This window comes from Coturnix japonica, chromosome 6, assembly GCF_054131305.1.
Source record: "Coturnix japonica strain WE chromosome 6, WE-NBRP24, whole genome shotgun sequence".
Taxonomy (NCBI): Eukaryota; Metazoa; Chordata; class Aves; order Galliformes; family Phasianidae; genus Coturnix; species Coturnix japonica.
The window spans coordinates 30,054,581-30,071,873 of NC_140668.1; the positions used below are offsets into that span (position 1 = coordinate 30,054,581).

The 17,293-nt window shown below is 38.3% G+C and overlaps 1 protein-coding gene across 9 annotated transcripts in view; it reads left to right on the forward strand.

The window, feature by feature from the left end:
- The window catches only part of ZNF536 (zinc finger protein 536), a 314,380-nt gene that overhangs the window by 184,690 nt on the left and 112,397 nt on the right, over positions 1-17,293 (forward strand). For all 9 annotated transcript variants that reach the window (XM_085551816.1, XM_015874058.3, XM_085551820.1 and 6 more), the window contains one exon: positions 13,896-14,048. In XM_085551816.1, the coding sequence (XP_085407942.1) occupies positions 13,896-14,048 (153 nt within the window). The remainder of the gene's footprint in view (positions 1-13,895; positions 14,049-17,293) is intronic.

Below are 17,293 nucleotides of genomic sequence, written 5' to 3' on the forward strand. Positions count from 1 at the left end.
TGTTACAACTTTATTGATGTCAAATACTCAAAGAGATAACCTCCCATTGTTACCTGGAGAAATTACTGTTGTTGAAGAAGAATGGTACTAATAAAAATGGAGAGAATATCTCTAAAGGGTGACTCAGGAGGGTTCTTTGTGCGATCTGTGGCAGTTCAGTTCTCACCCTGAAAATAATGGATTTTTCAAACCAGACCCATGTAACTGTTTTGAAAGTTTCTATCATTGCGGTGAACTTCTAACTCAGGCATTAGAGGGCAATTTGGAAAGATACTCCCACGGGGTTATCTCCAACACTAAGCAAAGATATCACCACATCACTGGTTTGACCATAGTAAACAGTAGGTCTTACTAGTAATAAAAATGAATCAAACTTGTACAGTTAGAGAATTCTTCATTGAAATTTTGCTGAACTTCTGCCTGTTTTAGAACAGAGAGGGGCTTTTTCTTGCAGGCTAATGAAAATCTCTTTTGAGAGAAAGCTTTGGTCTCCTTGCTTCTGTTGGTGTGCAGATAGATTCCCTATGCTAAGATGTTGGTCCCTTGGAGGAAGCCAGCCTGACTGCTGTCAGACCTCATGCCATCAGTGTGCTTCAGCCCTGTCCCTGGTTCACCCTGTCCTTGTGGGAAGGCTTGGTTTGCCATTCCTCCCTCAAATGACAGTACCCACCAAAGCTCCTGTTGTGAAGGCAGGGGCTTTGCCTGTGATGCTGACAGTTCATTACTACCGTCTGACCCCATATTGTTGGTTGTCTGCCATCAGAAGACCCTCAGGTATTTTAAACATTTCTTGCCTAGCAACTTTTGCACATAGGTGAAAAAGTTCTGAATGCATACCATTTCCTATGTATAATTATTCTTTGACTGGTCTTGTGACGTCATTCTCAGGGAATATTTTCAATAATTCTTAATAGTATAAAGTGTTCCCATCCAGGAAACTTGCAAAGTATTGTCAGAGTAAAGATAAATGTGTGGAGAATCACTGTTTTTGGTTTCAGCAATTGTAATAGCTGTGATACAAATGTTGCTGGTTTGGATCTCAGTTTTAATTTTGAAAGTTGCAGTCATCATAGGTGGATTACATCTGTGTCTTTTCTTATAGGTGACAAGATATATTTTTATACTATTTTTTCCCTAAAGGAAAAAATGAGATACCAGAGGGGAGGTGCAAGTAACATTGCAACATTTAGTTGTCAAGCTGTGAATGGAAATGACTGGATGTTTGTATCTATATAACACACATATATAGCAAAATATCACATACCTGTGGCCAGAAACGGGTCAGTACTAGTGCAATATTTTCAATTATTTCAGTTTCATTTGAACACTTTCACCTTTTCTCAACCCCATACATTGCTTTTTTAGGTTGGCCAATCCCACTGTAGACAGCTTTCAAATGTTAGCAGTTGCAAGCCAGTTTGTTATGTACCAAATTCTGCACAGCCTTGCCAGCCTACTGGAGTGGCTCCCACTAGTACCATCCTGAAAAGGCATGGAAACATGTGGCTCCACAAATGCAGTAGCCTGCATTCTCAGAGTTTAAATTAGTCTGCTGATTGAGATGGTATTTATTGCATAGTGGCTCAATCTAAGCTAGAAGTTGGCCAAAATGAAAATCTTAAGTCCATCTGAATTGTTCAGTGGGAGTTTGTGTCTACATTTCTGTGCTTATCCTCGTGCTTTTGTTCAGAGGTTTATTTTGTACATTAAATTCATAGGCAGCTTTGTCACAGCAGACCAATGTTTTGGAAGTTTCACTTAAAGCTATCAGTTTTACTGTCCGTACAGAGTGTTTATTGGATCTGGTTAATGTTTTCATCTTGTACGCTGCAGGTAGTTTTACTTCAGAATAGAGAAAAAAAGGCAAAAACCTGCTCTTTCTCTGTGTGTTACAGATGTTTCCAGTATAGACTTGTGAAACTCCACTCTCTTCCAAATGTGACCTGTGTTATAATCCTTTCTCACTAACAAAGGCATTTTAAATTAAACGTGTGCCCACTTTGTAAGATGTGATATTGCTGAGTCATTTTCTCTAAGTCTGTGCTCCTTTTAAGGGTTATGTTCCCCCATTCTCTTGCCCTGTAAAGATCTTCTTTCTTGCATGTCTCAACTTTCTGAGGTCAGGTCATTTTCTGACAGCATTTTATGTCCTATGGGCATCCAGCTGGTAATTCAGTGTTGGTGAACACTTACATGATGGTTACAAGAATGGTCAGTGATTCAGAAGACGTTGATCAGAAAGAGTGCAAATCATAGTAAAGCTGTTCTCAGTAAAGGGAATCAAGCACTTAGCAGAATGGAGACTGAAGGATTGTGCTTCATTGGGAAGACGTAATTTATCTGCTGCTGCTTTGGGTCACATGGGGGAATGGTTACATCTCCATGAATCTGAATAAGGAGGCTTCACCACAACCTTGTTATTTCCTTGCTGTCTGCCTTGAGATTCAAGAAATTCTTTTGAACATTTTGGTACTAAAGGCTAACTAGAAGAATTGGCTCTATTCACTTTGTTCATTCTAGCTGCTTACTGTTAGGAATTTTGGTTTACAGAAACCAAGCATTTATTTAAGATAGTTCTGTATATGTTTGACTCTCTTGGAAAGCATCCGTCAGTACCAAATACACTCATCTGATTGCAGTTATTTATTCTGGCATGGATTTAATTGTATCATTATCTACAGGGTTGTTTTTGTGTTTTTTTTTTTAGCCAAATATCTTTCCTGTACTTTAAGGTATACTTATTAACATATGCAACTAACATCCACACAGTGGTCAGAATATTTCCAGAACGTTTTCCTGTATTTCTGTTTTCCAAGATGGTTGGTAGCTAAACATGGCCCTTGTAGACATGGCAGAGGAGCTCATGAGAACATTCTGGCTGAATACCTGGTGATATCCATGAGGTACGGGAGCAGTGGTTGTTCTGCAGTTAGCAGGGAGGGACTAATTCCAGGGCAAGGAAGCTTTCAAAATCAAATGAGCATCACATCGCTGTATGTGTCTAATCTAGAAGAAAAGAAAAAAAGAAAGCAGTCTCTCTGCAGTGTAGGAGTGAAGCAAATGAATATGGCCTTTAATACACCTTTTAATTTTTCAACACTGTATTTTGCCAACTTTAGTTCACTTTGTTGACTATTCAGTCAGACCATTTTTAAATTAAAAAGGAATACATGGTTGAATTATTTATTAAACAAAAGGTGCTTCTGTGCATGCAGACTACCTGTTTTTTGAATTTCTTTTACCACTGGAGTTTGCGGAAATAGATTTGAGAAAGTACATTGCTAATAAGCAAAGGATTGGAATAACTCTCCTTCTAAAATACGTCTGTCTCTGAGACAGCTAATAAACTAAATTGTGTCTGACTGGTCACAGAAAGAAGTGGTAGATCTTCATTCAGATGTGCAATTTTGACCTTATTGTTGTTTCCTCAGTCTGGCAGGCTTCATATAGACAAAGAGTTATTAATTTCAGGTAGAAATATAAATGTGGAGGAACGATAAACAGGTGGAAGGAAGCATGCAAAAAGTTTGTTCCTTGTTATGGGCAGCATGTCCCTCTGGGTCACTGGTTCCCATTAGGGTTGTGATGATGAGCGCTTTGTGCAGCTGCCTTTTGTCTCAGTACTATGCACTGCTGTCTTTACGTTGGTGTTCCACATTTATTTCCCTTCAGTTTTGGGGGGAATGTGGCTCATTGTGCCCGATCCTTTCTCATCCCATTCTCTAAAAGAAAACACCTATTCTGGATGTAAATCACTTTGTTTTTTACCTGAGACCACTGTCCAACGTCAGGCTAGGAAGCTCTGAGTGACCTTCCGTAAGTCTGTGAGCTTACTTAAAAATTAGTGGGCTGTTTACCTAGTATGGAAAGAGGAATTAACTCAGTGAATCTGTGGGACCATCTGTCCGAGAGGTTGATATTTCTCATTCCTGATGTGGTGCACGATAGCTATGTAGGAAAACAGTGATACAGGAGCTTCAATGGGCGCAGAATGCCAGCTGAGGCAGAAAAGACGCTTTGGAGGTAGGCTCATGAGGCCAGGAGAGCTCTGAGGAGCTCCCAGTTGCACTGGTGTGAAGGGAGCTGCAAGGCTGTCTCTGTTGAGCATTGGGCTTTGACATGGCCTGTGGCAGGAAAGCAGCAAGCAGCAGCAAGTGACTGGGCACACCCTGGCTTTCATATCTACAGATGGAGACCTAAAAGATTGCAGGGCCACAGTCCAACACCAGCACATGTAAAATAAGGCTCAGGATTTAGATAACTCTGTTCCAGCATACTGACGTGCGTGGCCACGGTCCAACTCCAACACATGCAAAATTAGTTTCAGGATCATTCCAGCATACTGAAGCCTATGCCTAAACACGTTATTGCCACTAGCTCAGCTAAATCAGAGTGTCCAAAATAGTATTTTTTCTCTTTCTTTACCAGGATAGTTCCCTTGAAACAATGTATATTTTCATGGTAGAAAAATGGAGATTGGATTATTGATATATCAGCTCCATATGCAGCATTTCTCATTTTTGTAGAGCAATAGTAGCATGTTAATATTAGTGTACTCTAAGGCTATTTTATAAAACGTGGGTACAAGTTGACCTACTAATGTACCTTTTGAGATACATCATTAGTATAAAGAAATTAATGAGCCCGTTCAAATGATACCGTGTTTAAAGACATCTTGGTCCCAATATGTCTGCAATGCACTGTGAAACCAATGAGAAAAAAAAGATACCAAGCAGGCAAAGGACCCCTTCTTAGGATTAGAAGTAACAAATTTAATCAATATTTTCTCTGTTATAGCAAAACTTTTGCAATTTACATATTTTTAGGAAAAAAAAGGTGTTGGTAAAATAGACTCAGAACTATTCATAAACATTTCTTCAAATACAGATTTATTTTATTTTTTGTGAACTGCAGAAAGAAGTTGTATACTTACATGGCATGTATCACTTAAATGGGAGAAAAACTGCTGGGCAATCAAAGCACTCATTTGATAGCACTGGAAAGTAAAACGTAAGGAAATAGAAATACTGTATTTTGTCTGTACTGTCATAGTCTGTCCATGTGTTCTATCATATGCTGTGACATTATCCACTTTTTGGAGACTCTGTCAGCACCTCTGTAATCAGTAATCCGTAAACAGAATGACAGCTTTACTTCTTTTTGTTGAGAGGAAAATGTGTTATTCAGCTATGCTAACCCATACAATTTTCTTTATGTGACTGATTCTAGCGATCGTTTCTTTCTTACTGGGGTCTACAGAAAGATGATCCTGTGACATTTAAGTAATTCATATTTTCTTTATTAGAAGGATTTTATATAATACCTGATGACCCGCTATTGGCTCTTCTATCCTGATTTTACCGCTCTGTAATGAGGTAATAATTATGAAAAGGGTTCTTGAGTTTGCAAAGACTTCTGCAGTGATACCGCATGCCCCAAGACCTACTGACAGTGCGTCTAAGTCTGTCATTCTGGCTTAAAAAATTTTATATATATATATATGTATGTATGTATGTATGTATACATATATGTACAGGGTTTCTCTAAGCTCAGCAACTCCAGGTGAAGCTTGACCAGAGTGGTTATTAAACATTTCCATACAATTACTCAGCAGATTTTAAATTTTATTTAATGTATTTTGACCACTGTGTGGAAGCTGGGTGTTAATTTGTGCTTTTTAGACTCTCACAGACTCTGTGTTGTTGGGCCCGTGGGAGGAACTTACAGAAAATAGATTCAGTGCTTCCATTTGGATTCACCATCTTCTCTACAGTTTACTAATAGTCTGGGATTTTTTCCTAGCATTGCCTGTACGCTGTACCAAATGGTTCTGTTTTCCCTCTAATGTAGTTTGGCAACAAGTTAGAGGTCATCCTGAGGTACTACTTACCTGTTTGGTTTATAAATATGTAGACATGCTGAAATGTGGAAGGAACAGAGTAAGTATGGGAGCAAGAAGGCTGCAGGATATTCACTCACAGAAGTCCAGTTAGTGGTTATTTTAGTTGATTAGCTAGCAACTTATTTTCTCCCTCATGAAATTGCCTCCACAGATCCTTACTTCTGGAGCTTAATCAGCAGTAGCAATCCATCCCAGGAGTGGGAGATCAGGAGTACTTAATTAAAGAGGGACTGTAAGGCAACTCTCCCAAATTGGATATCTGATCTAGCTTTGGCATCAGGAGAGCAATGCTAGGTAAAAGCGTTTATCGAGCTCCATGTAGACCCTCTGCAAATCTCAGAGATGGGAATATGATGCAGACAGCCTGTAGAAGCTGCTATAACCTGAGTACTATGAGCTTTAGGGCCATCTGGTACCTGAACACCTGCCTAGAAATAACACATACAAATCCAAAAGATGGACCAGTTTGATAGCTTCTTTGCTTAGATTCCCCACTGGAATTTTCACCAAAAGCAATGAACAGTCTGTAGGAAGTGTGGAAAGAACTCGTCCTATCTGGTCAATAATCAAGTGCCCATTTCAAAACTAACTCATCTGAGTCAAGAGTTTGGGTAGGAAAATGAGTGAGATTTACATGTGAACCACGGACAGCTGTTGGCATGAACACTGGGTGAGGATCCAGAATAATCTAAAAGTGTTTTAAATTTAGGAGGAGAAAACTGTGGAAGGGTCAGTCATGTAGGAGGTTTGGGAGCTCACTTTCCTATTGAAAGTACAAATGATGAGAATGAACATTAGCAGTATACTAAGGAAAGATCTGTAAGTGAATCCCAGAGTAGCTGATCCAAAATGTGTTTTTCTTGTGAAGATATATGCTCTCTACAAAGAAATACAATACGGTGTTCTGGCAGCTCAGATGTGCACTTCTGAAGAAAGCAAGAACAAGCAGAAGCTTGAATCTAACTAATGTAACATTCAGGACAGCAAACAGATCTGTTGTTCAATAAATGAAGAAGTACATCCTGCTTTAAAGCATCCACTTTCCTGTGGAAAGATTATATGAAAACTAGTGGAATATCATGAACCTTATCAGTGATGAACAGCTTAACAGCTTTGATCTATAAATCCAAGTTAAGGAATTGGGTTGGCAAAGACATGGTACTGAAATAGCAGAAATGAAAAGCCAGTGAAGGGGTTATGTGGTTCAGGAGCCTTGCATGCTAAGGATTTAGAAAAGAAACTAGCAGAGATGGTATGATAGGGAGCAACTAAGTGATCCGTGGCCATTTGCTCAGTACTCATTAGCTGGAGCTTCCAGGGCTGAGCAGTGATGCCATGAAACAGGCAACAAAAAGTAAGCATTCTCACAGTCACACTTGGTGTGTTCCTGATACTTGCTTACTCCAATGATGGACTTTGCACCGGTCTGACTGCATAAATTGCAACTTAATCATATTTTTAATTATGATGGTGCATGTGCATATGATTTCAGAACGGCCCTAAAAGTCAAGAGCATTGGAAACAGGCTGAAGATGTTTGGTATGTTTGCACAGGACAATATTAAAAAAGTTTCTTTAGCACTCTTTCCACTTTCATTTTGATTGAACTTCAGCAACATTAGTATTTCAATAACATGCTAAGGTCCTGATTCGAGTCTAATGTTGAAGAGTCACTGAATTCAGTAGGGTTGAAGAGATATGCAGCTGAAGGATTCAAGTTTAAGGCTAACTTTTTTCTTTTGGTGTGCTAACAATATGTGTGATGTTATTCAACTGTAATCTTCTTGGGGCACAGGCTGCATTCTGTTTCTTTAGTTAGCTGACACAGTATTGCTTGTTAATAAAGCAATACAGAAAATGAACTATTTTGTGTTTTATCGACAATTTGCATTTTACACAGTATTTCATTTTAAGTAAGTATAAAATCTTACCCTGAATGGTAAGATGTAATTGCTGATCATGTATCTCTTTGTTCCAGACACTTTTATAAAAGTGTATGTATTATGTATGATGTGACCTTCAAATGTCATGAATGCGTTGAGCAATAAACTGTCAATATTTGTGGCTATAAGGTACTAGATGACTTTTACAATAATTGGAACAGCTTTATTAAAGGCTTGGATCACTCAGCTGGTTAAAGAGAAAGACACAGGCCAATGTTTATCTGTGAGTTTTCTTCTGCCAACTGTTAAATGAAAGATATTTTAAGATACAGAAGATGTCTTCTTTCTTTTAAAAAAGAAAGAAAGAAAATAAAGGAGGGCTAAAAAGGCCTATGGATAAAATTGTGCTCTCAGAGCATCTTTTTAAATAAAATAAATTCTCAATTCAAATAGAGCTTTGCTCAAATAGAGCAAGCGAATGAGTGGTGAATAAACCAGGAGTTTGGACTAGGTGATCTCCATAGGTCCCTTCCAACCCCTATGATTCTGTGATTTTGTTTTTTTGAGTTCTCTGTCTGATTTCAGTCACAGTATTCTTCAAGCAATCAGACAGCTAAAAAGATGCACTCTGAAAGTGTGTTTGGACTCTGATCATCTCAAAAGGTTTAAAGATTGGTAACAATTTGCAAATTAAGACCACTAAGATCTCCAAAACAAAAACTCTGTAGGGAAACAGATCGAAATGAAGAGGATAAGAAACATTTTGTGATAAACAGCTTAATTTTGGTTGTCTGTTGCTGTTTCTTTATGCTATATATGTAGCCACTTGCATGTTTCTCAGAATGCTCACCACAGTAAAAATCCTTACTGTAATACCTGAAACTTAAATACATGCCTTATTGTTGTGCAGCCCAGTGTGTGTGAAAGCTGCCAACTGTCTGTGTGTCATGTGCCCAGAGTATGGGCTTAGGGTGTACATATTGCCCCCAAAGTCACCAATTAATGAGAAACTGCTTAGAATATTCTCACTCCTCTTCTGTTGCGCTTGAAATAAGACCTGTGGAGCTCCCATGTAGCCAGAGGTATTGGTGATGGTCACTGTGTGCCCACTTCCGGATGTGGCACGTTTTATGTGTAAATCAATGTGAGTATTTTGCTTTGGTTTGTACTTTAGATTTAGCTTGTACTTTAAATCTGCTAATGCACTCATCGGCAGCACAGGCAGTGCAGGCAGTTTTGTTTGCTTGCGCGGGTCGGACAACTAAGTGGGAAGTCTGATGTCAGAAGCGGTATCTCTTTATTTACCAGTGGAACCTTTGGTATAATCTTTATTTCTAATAATACAAACAATACGAATGCTGTTTTCTCACTAGTAGGCCTCCTTTCCAGTTCTCGTCTAAAATAGCTCTCTGTTTAAACAAATTCTCTGCCAATCCATATTAATGCTCAACAGTTTAAGATTTCCATATATGGTCATACTAAAACCTAAATCCTTGATGAAACAATAGAGACAGCAAGTTGTTCCTGACCTAAGACATTAGTAAATCTTTCCGGAGGCCTAAAATATAACTCTAATATTCAGTAATATTAGACTTTTATTTTAAGCCATGAACTTCACTAGCAAGAAGTGTAGGAACATCTGCTAAATGGATTCTAACTTCAAATTGTAAGCACTGGGCCGGAGTTTAGGCCGTTTTCATCTAAACATATTAGCTGAAGCTGCTCCAGGTAGCTGAAAAGATATCATTAATTAAATCCCTGTTTTCAGTATTATTCAAGCTTTTTCTAAGGAAATAAAGGTAAGGCATGTTTTCTCAGAAACTTTTGTGTGCCCTTTGCTGCTTTCCAGGGAAGGAGGTGGTCAGAGTCCAGGCATGCTTGCATAATGATGACAGAAGTGACAGGATTAAAATGTTGAATATCGTCTAACTATCTTCTTGACATTAAATTGAGAATAAAATTTTTCCTGCTAAGGTAATTGTATACAAAGTGGGTTTATCTAAGTGGTTTATGGATCTTTAAAAAATTGCCTCCTGGTGTTGCACCATAGCGTTCATTAACTTTCGCAGGCAGTTCTAAACAACTACAAATATTTTGAAATTCCGAAATATACAAAAATGTGGGATTATGCGCAGCTTTAAAAGCTTCTGGACATATTTTCAAAGGGTTCTTTAATAATGCCTGAAAAACGTGCGAGAGCAAACACATATTTCTAAGTGTGATTACCTATTTAGTGAGCTGATTACCTTTTCCATGTGATTGCCTGTTTTTGGCTAATTTGGCAATCCTTGCGTTGGCAAATTCCAACTGACTTTGCTGATAATTTAGTCTGTGTGAGGAACGCAATTTACCTCCTTTGAACATGAAAGTGCCTCTTTGTGAATCCTTGTGCTTGTACATACATGCAGCAAATAAATTCTCTTCCAGAATTTAGAGGACACGTATGGAGAGGAGTCTTTGAAAATTTGCTGCTAACATGACTGAAGTCAGTGCTGCTACCCAGCCATCTAAAAGCATGTTTCTTTGTACAAAAGCAGTCAGTCCTTTTCTAATCACCTTTGTAAGCTCATCCCAGAAAGGTGTACCAGTCTGAAGAAAACTTGGGGAAATTTCAATTTATTATTATTTTTTTTATTTTATTTTTTATTTCCCATTAGGACATGGGATGGCAGTTGTGTCTTGAGTCCTTGGTAGGAGAACGTCACCATTAAGGTGCTGCACCAGGCCTAGTCACTTCTTTTGCTTGTTTGTTTAAGGTCCAGAGTGCAGGTGGGTGGATGGTTGTTCTTGGGTTGGCGTGACCTACCTGCCTCTGTGGAGCCCCTGGCCTTGAAACTGACTTAGCTTTGTGGTCACCCAAGGTGTAGCACAAAGACCAGCTTCTCATTATGAACCGAATGAGAACATTTATTTGTGCAGTTCTGTATGTGCTGTGAGCGAAGCGAAAGGGAAGCTCAGTGAAAGTAAGTTGGGATACAAGCTTTGGAAGCCTCACATCTAGCTTGAACATCTATACAATATTTCATATGCAATTCTATTATTTCCTGCACTTGAATCCGGAAAGGTAGGAGTGGGCCGGAAGATATTCAGGACTTAGACCTGCCTGTAATGGAAGTAGGTAGTAAAAAAAGAAGTCTAATCTCACGTGCATCAAGTGCTCATCATGTAGACCACATAACTCAGTGAACCACAATGACTGCAAGATAAGTAACTGTTCTCTTTCCTTCCTGATCTTTTATCCTCTGAATTGAGCAGCCTGAAAACCATTTCTCAGATCCCAAGTAAATCATAAATTAGATGGACTTGGTGGGGCTTATCCCAGTTCTGCAGGTCTGTAAGACATTAGCAAAGCGTTGCATGCTTTAACGTAACTGAGAGCTTGTACTTCAGAGGGTGTAACAACAGCAGGAGAAAGGGGCACATTTGAGGTGCAGAATAAATTAGGTGGAATGTTTTTGTTGTTTTTGTTGTTGCCTTAGCCTGCATTCATCAGTTTGCCTTGTAACTCTTACATGCTAATTATTTATCCTTTTCCTGTTTTGTGGTTTTGTTTCCCTCGCGTTCAATGTATTGTTTTAAGAAAGTGTTAAAATGAACTTGATAGCAGTGAGATGTAAATGCATTTTAAAGCACATTTTAAACTTAAGTGCCTTGACAAACAGGTTCACTTTGCCGAAACGGGGCCCTAGTAAGACGAAGCTGGGGTAGCGTTTGATGGGGACAGACGACAGCCTTAAACATATCTTTTCATTGTTGGGAATGAAAGGACTTAGATGTAAAGCTGTTCATTCAGGTAGTGATGGCCTCCAGTGCTTCAGTGGGCTTTGTAGGCAGAGGAATTCAAAAGAAAACCCCTCAGCCCAGCTTTAAAGTCTTAGGAATGCTTTCACTGTGGGAAGAAAAATTCTTCAAGGTAAGGCCCCTGTTGGAGTAAAGCCTTTGGAGCTATCTACTGTATGTCTACTTAAATCTAAAAGAAAACTCTTCAGACCACCCACATCTTTCTTTGCTTCATTGTTGTTTTCAGTTTGCTTTTTCAGAGGGATTAGTGCTAGAGTAAACTCCATCGTCTCGCTGCCTTGAAAAAATTCAATTTTGTGTAAAGTGAAAATTAGACTCTTAAATCTGCAAAGCGAGCTGTTTATCTTACAAATTTATTCTTTTTTATTGGGCCACACATATTCTAGATAGAAAGATAAAAGGCAAATGGATAACAGGCCATCATTTAGAGTGACATATAGCAAAACATAACCAGTCGACTTATTCTGTAAATTCCTCCTGAGTGGCTTGTTAGCTTTATCTATATATTTATCTATAATGCTCACATAATATTTATTGAAAACAAAAAATAAAATCCTGCAATTTATCATCATGTGTTCTCTATTTTGCACTTCAGAAATGCTTTTTGCACTCAGGAATTCTCTTTCTCCCAGAGCGGCTTAAGACATGAATATATACAACTTTGGAGGAGAACAATAAAGTGGCAAATCTAAACTCTTTAGGAAGCTCGGAGTTAAGTACTAGCACCTATATGTGCTTTCCTGGGTTCTAAAAGACAAAATACGCTCTGCATTATGCTCTTTCACATACTTGTGAATAATTCAAATGACAATTACTAGCCCTGTAACCTAAATAGTGTTCTGTAACCCGGCAGCCTAAGAGCGATCAGAAAATATTAAACAAGAATTTTAATTTCTAGAATCAGATTTTGACTTTGGAAAATTAGCAATAATTTGATGACATGCATGACGAAGATAAGCATCTGTACTTTTTTTTTTGGTCATGCTGAATCATCCTTTATTACATCTTAAAGCAAAACTGTCTATAGAGTGACCATTCAATAATAAATAATAAAGTGGCTGTTAGTTTTACCTTTGCCAGCAATGTGGTAGTTGGATCTCTGCTATTTTGTGAACAGTTCGTATTAGAGTGAAATGTCTAAGGCTTTCCTACATCCATCACTTCCATTTAAAGGGAAATGCTGCGTAAACTGCACTATGTTTCCTGACAGCTTTAGTTACATATCAGCTGGGTAGAGGCCGAGCATTTTCAGTCAGTAGTTCATGGTAGAAATAATCGAGACTCTATGTGCAGATTATAACTATATGCTCCCCCCTTCAATACAGACCACGTAGCTCAACCTTTGCATCCAGGACTGGTAATGTGCCCATGTGCACTGCATGCCCATGGTTGTAAATCCATTTTAGAATCTCAGTGTGTGCCACGGTGCTTTTTGGTGGTAATGGGAATTGATACACTTGTATGTGATCTAAGGTGACCCTCGAAATACAAGATGATAGCTGAGTCTTGTGTGCTGTGAGTAATGACTTTCTAAAAACATTGTATATTTTGTAATGTCTGTGCCAGTTATTTTGTCCATAGCCTGCTTGAATAATGGCAGCTTCTTCAGAGTGGCTGAGAATTAAGGTTTCTTCCTCTGGTAAGAGAGATGAAATGTCTTGGAGTTTCACCCATTGTATGTCAATGCAAAGAGTAAGTGTAGCTATGAAGATGGAAGGAGAAAGCCTGGGTGAAGGGTCAAAGGAGTCCCCCCTCATCTTACCAGATTCTGTGATATGAGGTCACTCACCAGGTCACTCATGTTGTTTCTATAACGCGTTGCAGAAGTTGATTAGCTTTGTGTGTAGGCATTGCCACTTCTGTTGGTCTGCCTGTCCCTGTGATTCCATTTTTATGGGGTGTTTTTAACATGCTGATGCAAACTTTTTCTGTCTAAAATCACGCATATTTTTACAATACTTCCAAATTAAATAGACTCAACAAAACAACAATTTAAAACTTTTGGGGGAAAAATTAATAGGAACCAAGCAAAAGAAGAAATCAAACCAGCTGCTGACACAGCTGTTTCTTTTCTTGTATAATTCAGTTCAATATAAAGGTACCATATGCTGCTTAAAATGATGATAGGAAAGATGAAATAATTTAAGAGAATAACAAGAAAATACATGAATTGTCAGCATTCTGTCAGATTTAAAGAATGAAATAGACAGGTGTAGTATTGACATGCTTAACTTTGTGTTGTGTTAGCAGTTTTAGTGAGAAAACTTCTGACATGTGCTGAAGTGATGTGAGAACATTTCTGTGTTGCAGACATTGGAGAAGAAGCTGGGAGATCTGTAGGAGTCCAGCAGCCAGCTTTACTGAGAGACAGGAGCCTTGGTTCTGCCATGAAAGACTGCCCATATTGTGGAAAAACATTCAGAACATCACATCACTTAAAGGTCCACTTGAGAATACATACAGGTGAGAGGAACAACAGGAGCGGAGCGCTGTCTGCACATGCGATGTGTGTGTGTGGGGGGGGTGTACGTACGGTGTGGTGAGGAGCCTTAATTCCCAGGGTAGATTTGGATTCATTAGCTGCAGAGAGTCTTTTGAGAAAGACATATGACAGTCTTAAATAAAAGCACAAGGAATGTGTTGTTGGATAAAGACCACTTTAATAGAATCGTCTTTTCCCAGTTGAGGTTATTTCTGTCTCCTTCCCTGCTTCATCACTGTTTCCTTCAATTACCCTTGTCCTTCAATAGGCATAAGCCTATTGGTTTCAGACTTAGTTATACTAACTGCTTCAAAGGCCTTCCTTAGCATCTACTTAGGGATTCTGTATGTTTTGCTCAGTTACTATTTTTGTTCCATTTAACATGCTCATTTTTAACCTCTCACTGTTCCTATGAATACATCAGCTTCATGGATCTGCTTTTTTTTCTTTCTGCACTAGAACTCACTCAACTTACTACTTGTCTGTAATCAAACTTACTGTGATTTGCAACATGGTAAAATTTTCTGTGTTTTATTTTAATAACAAAGCCAGATTTTCTACCCTACAGAGACTTGCTACTGGTCTAGATTCTACCTTTATTTTTGGGTATCACTGATCTAGATTCTGGAAAAAATATAACCATGATATTTTAATTATAATACTATGTTTGCTTAGAAGTATATATGTGCTTGGTAGAGTTCATTTAGAGACGCAGTGTGGATTTAAGAAGTGCTATTATATCTGTATTTAAAATCTATCATAGAATATTAGTGTCCTCAGATCCTGTTGATGTCATTTTATATGGTCAATCTGATGCTGTTTTCTTCTGATGTTGCAGTAGAGCTTCAGGGAGTGTGCAAAGCTGGAGATTTAGGACACTTGTTTTTGTAGGCAGGCACAGTGGGCGCTGCAGATGTGCCGTCATTTTATTTTTATAGGATTTTAAAGAAATTTCAGGATGTTACAGCTACTTTTCTGATCAATAGGTAAAATAAATTGCATGAATAAATACATTTCCAGTTCTACCTCTCATGTGAATAATGTCACTGTAATTTTTTATCTCATGGAGATAGAAGCTAAGAAGTATCGGCCTCCCTTCTCAAAACCAGCAATCACATTTCTCCTATGTGCTTGCACAGGTGTAATGCTGAATACTGGCTTTGTGAATATAAGGTCTGAGTTTGAAAAATTAAACAAAGAAGGTTGAAATTTATTTAAAGGAAAACATTTCACAGTTTCTTCCTTTTATTTTTCTCTTTGGAGTAGGAATCGACCACATTGTTTTTGTCTAAATTTTGCAATTTAGATTTATTATTATTAGATATGTTTTAAAATGTAGTCTCTGTTTGGATTGCAGTCTGTTTAGGGCAGGAATATGCTTTTCTGTGTCTCGGGCTTGGTTGGAAAAAATTAATGCAGTTCAAACTCTATGTGTGTGCTCTCCAACACTGTAAAAATAAAACCAGTTATTTTATTGGGAAATAATCCCGTAACTGTGAGCTTTAAACAATGTGACATTTTTACTAATGGAGAAGCAAAGGAAAATTCTTTAAAATAACCTGAGGATACCCATCTCTTTCTTTTACCTTATTATAGAGAGGTCATTTTATTGTTGTTATAAAGATGGCATTGATCACGTGTTTGGTGTTTGTGGCTTAGAACTAATGGAAAGTGAATGAACTGCAATGGAAATATTCCTTAACATTTTCTTTTAAAACTTGCCAATCAAAATTAAAACGGGAACAACTAAAGCATGTAAAGCATCACATAGAAAAGAAAAAAGAAAACATCATACAGACTGTTACATTTGCAATATGTTTAAAAGGCATTATAATTTTAAAATAGATAAAGATCAATTTCCATTAGGTTGAGAACAAAGTATTTGTAAATAATGACAAGAATATGTTTAAATGGAGCAGTGTTTTACATATTGGAAGTAATCATAATAAATATTATAAAAATGTAAATTGGCAAATTACTAGAGTTATTAAATAAAAATTAAGTTGCTTTGCTCTAAATGGAAATGATGTAATAGATATCAGTTATTAAACAAATATTGGTTAGCTCACACTACCAGGGACAGTTTCCTGCTTTTTATGTCATACTCTGTCTTTATTATATGCCTGGATCATATAACTGACTGATAAAAAACACTTTACTGTGTTTCTCCACTACATTAACTCAATTACTGTTCTTGTTCTCACAGCACCTGTTTGTTAGAGAGGAGCTCAAGCAGTTCAGCAGAAGTCAGGTTCCTTCGAACATCTGTGTGTTTGGAGGCACATGAGTAGGTTGGTTTGGTACACATGCCAAGACCAGACCCGAAGTCTGATCCAGCCAGGAGGTGCTTCCGTGGCAACTGGCCCAAAAAAAGCTAGAGAAGCTGTTTAATTCTTCATGAGCAGAGGGTGCTATGCTCTGTTTTAAAAGCCTTGCCCACTGACTTGGGTTGCTTCTTTTTTTTTTGTGTAGGATATTCTGTGGTTGCAACCTTCTCGGCACTGGATCTCAGTGTCTGTGTAGTTTGCCATCATATAACCTTCTCAAAACCAAACCAAAGCAAAGCAGCCACCAAAAACTCAGTGGAGTCCCAGCCTATAATTGTAGGGCTTTCTGTACTTCTTTCATTCTCGGCTTCTAACCTGCCAGAGAATAGTGCAGCTTTTCTAAGAATTTCGGTGTTAGCAGTAATGGCATTCGAAAAGAATCAGAGAGCCATCAGTTAGACTAGGACAAGTAAAAACTGGATCCAGGCTGTCACAGACAGTAGACATGTGGGTGGAGGAGCCCCTTTGTGATTCAGGCTAGTGGTTATAAACTAACCTAGTACAGCTGTGAAGGTTGTAACAGGAGGCTCAGAGGCGTTCAGACTTTGAGAGAAGGAAACTTGTCAAAGTATCTCAGACCAATTATGTACTCAATGCAAAAATTCCCAGAGTTTATGTTTCTCTCCTCTGCAGACAGCGGATTAGAGTTCTGTCATTCAAGGAGCTGAGCATCTCTATGTTCCTTGGTGCTCTGAGTTCCCACCAAAACTTAAGAGACATGCATGGTTTTTACTTTACATACCTAGAACTTTGGGCAGCATAGAAACAGTTAAGTGTGAAAAGTTACAATTCTATATGTTCTGCTTTTGGCAAGGAACAGATGATGTGGGGACCAGTCCTCAGATTAGCACTAGCATCTCTTTGTGCCTTGCATTAGCATTGAGGAGCCACTGCAGATG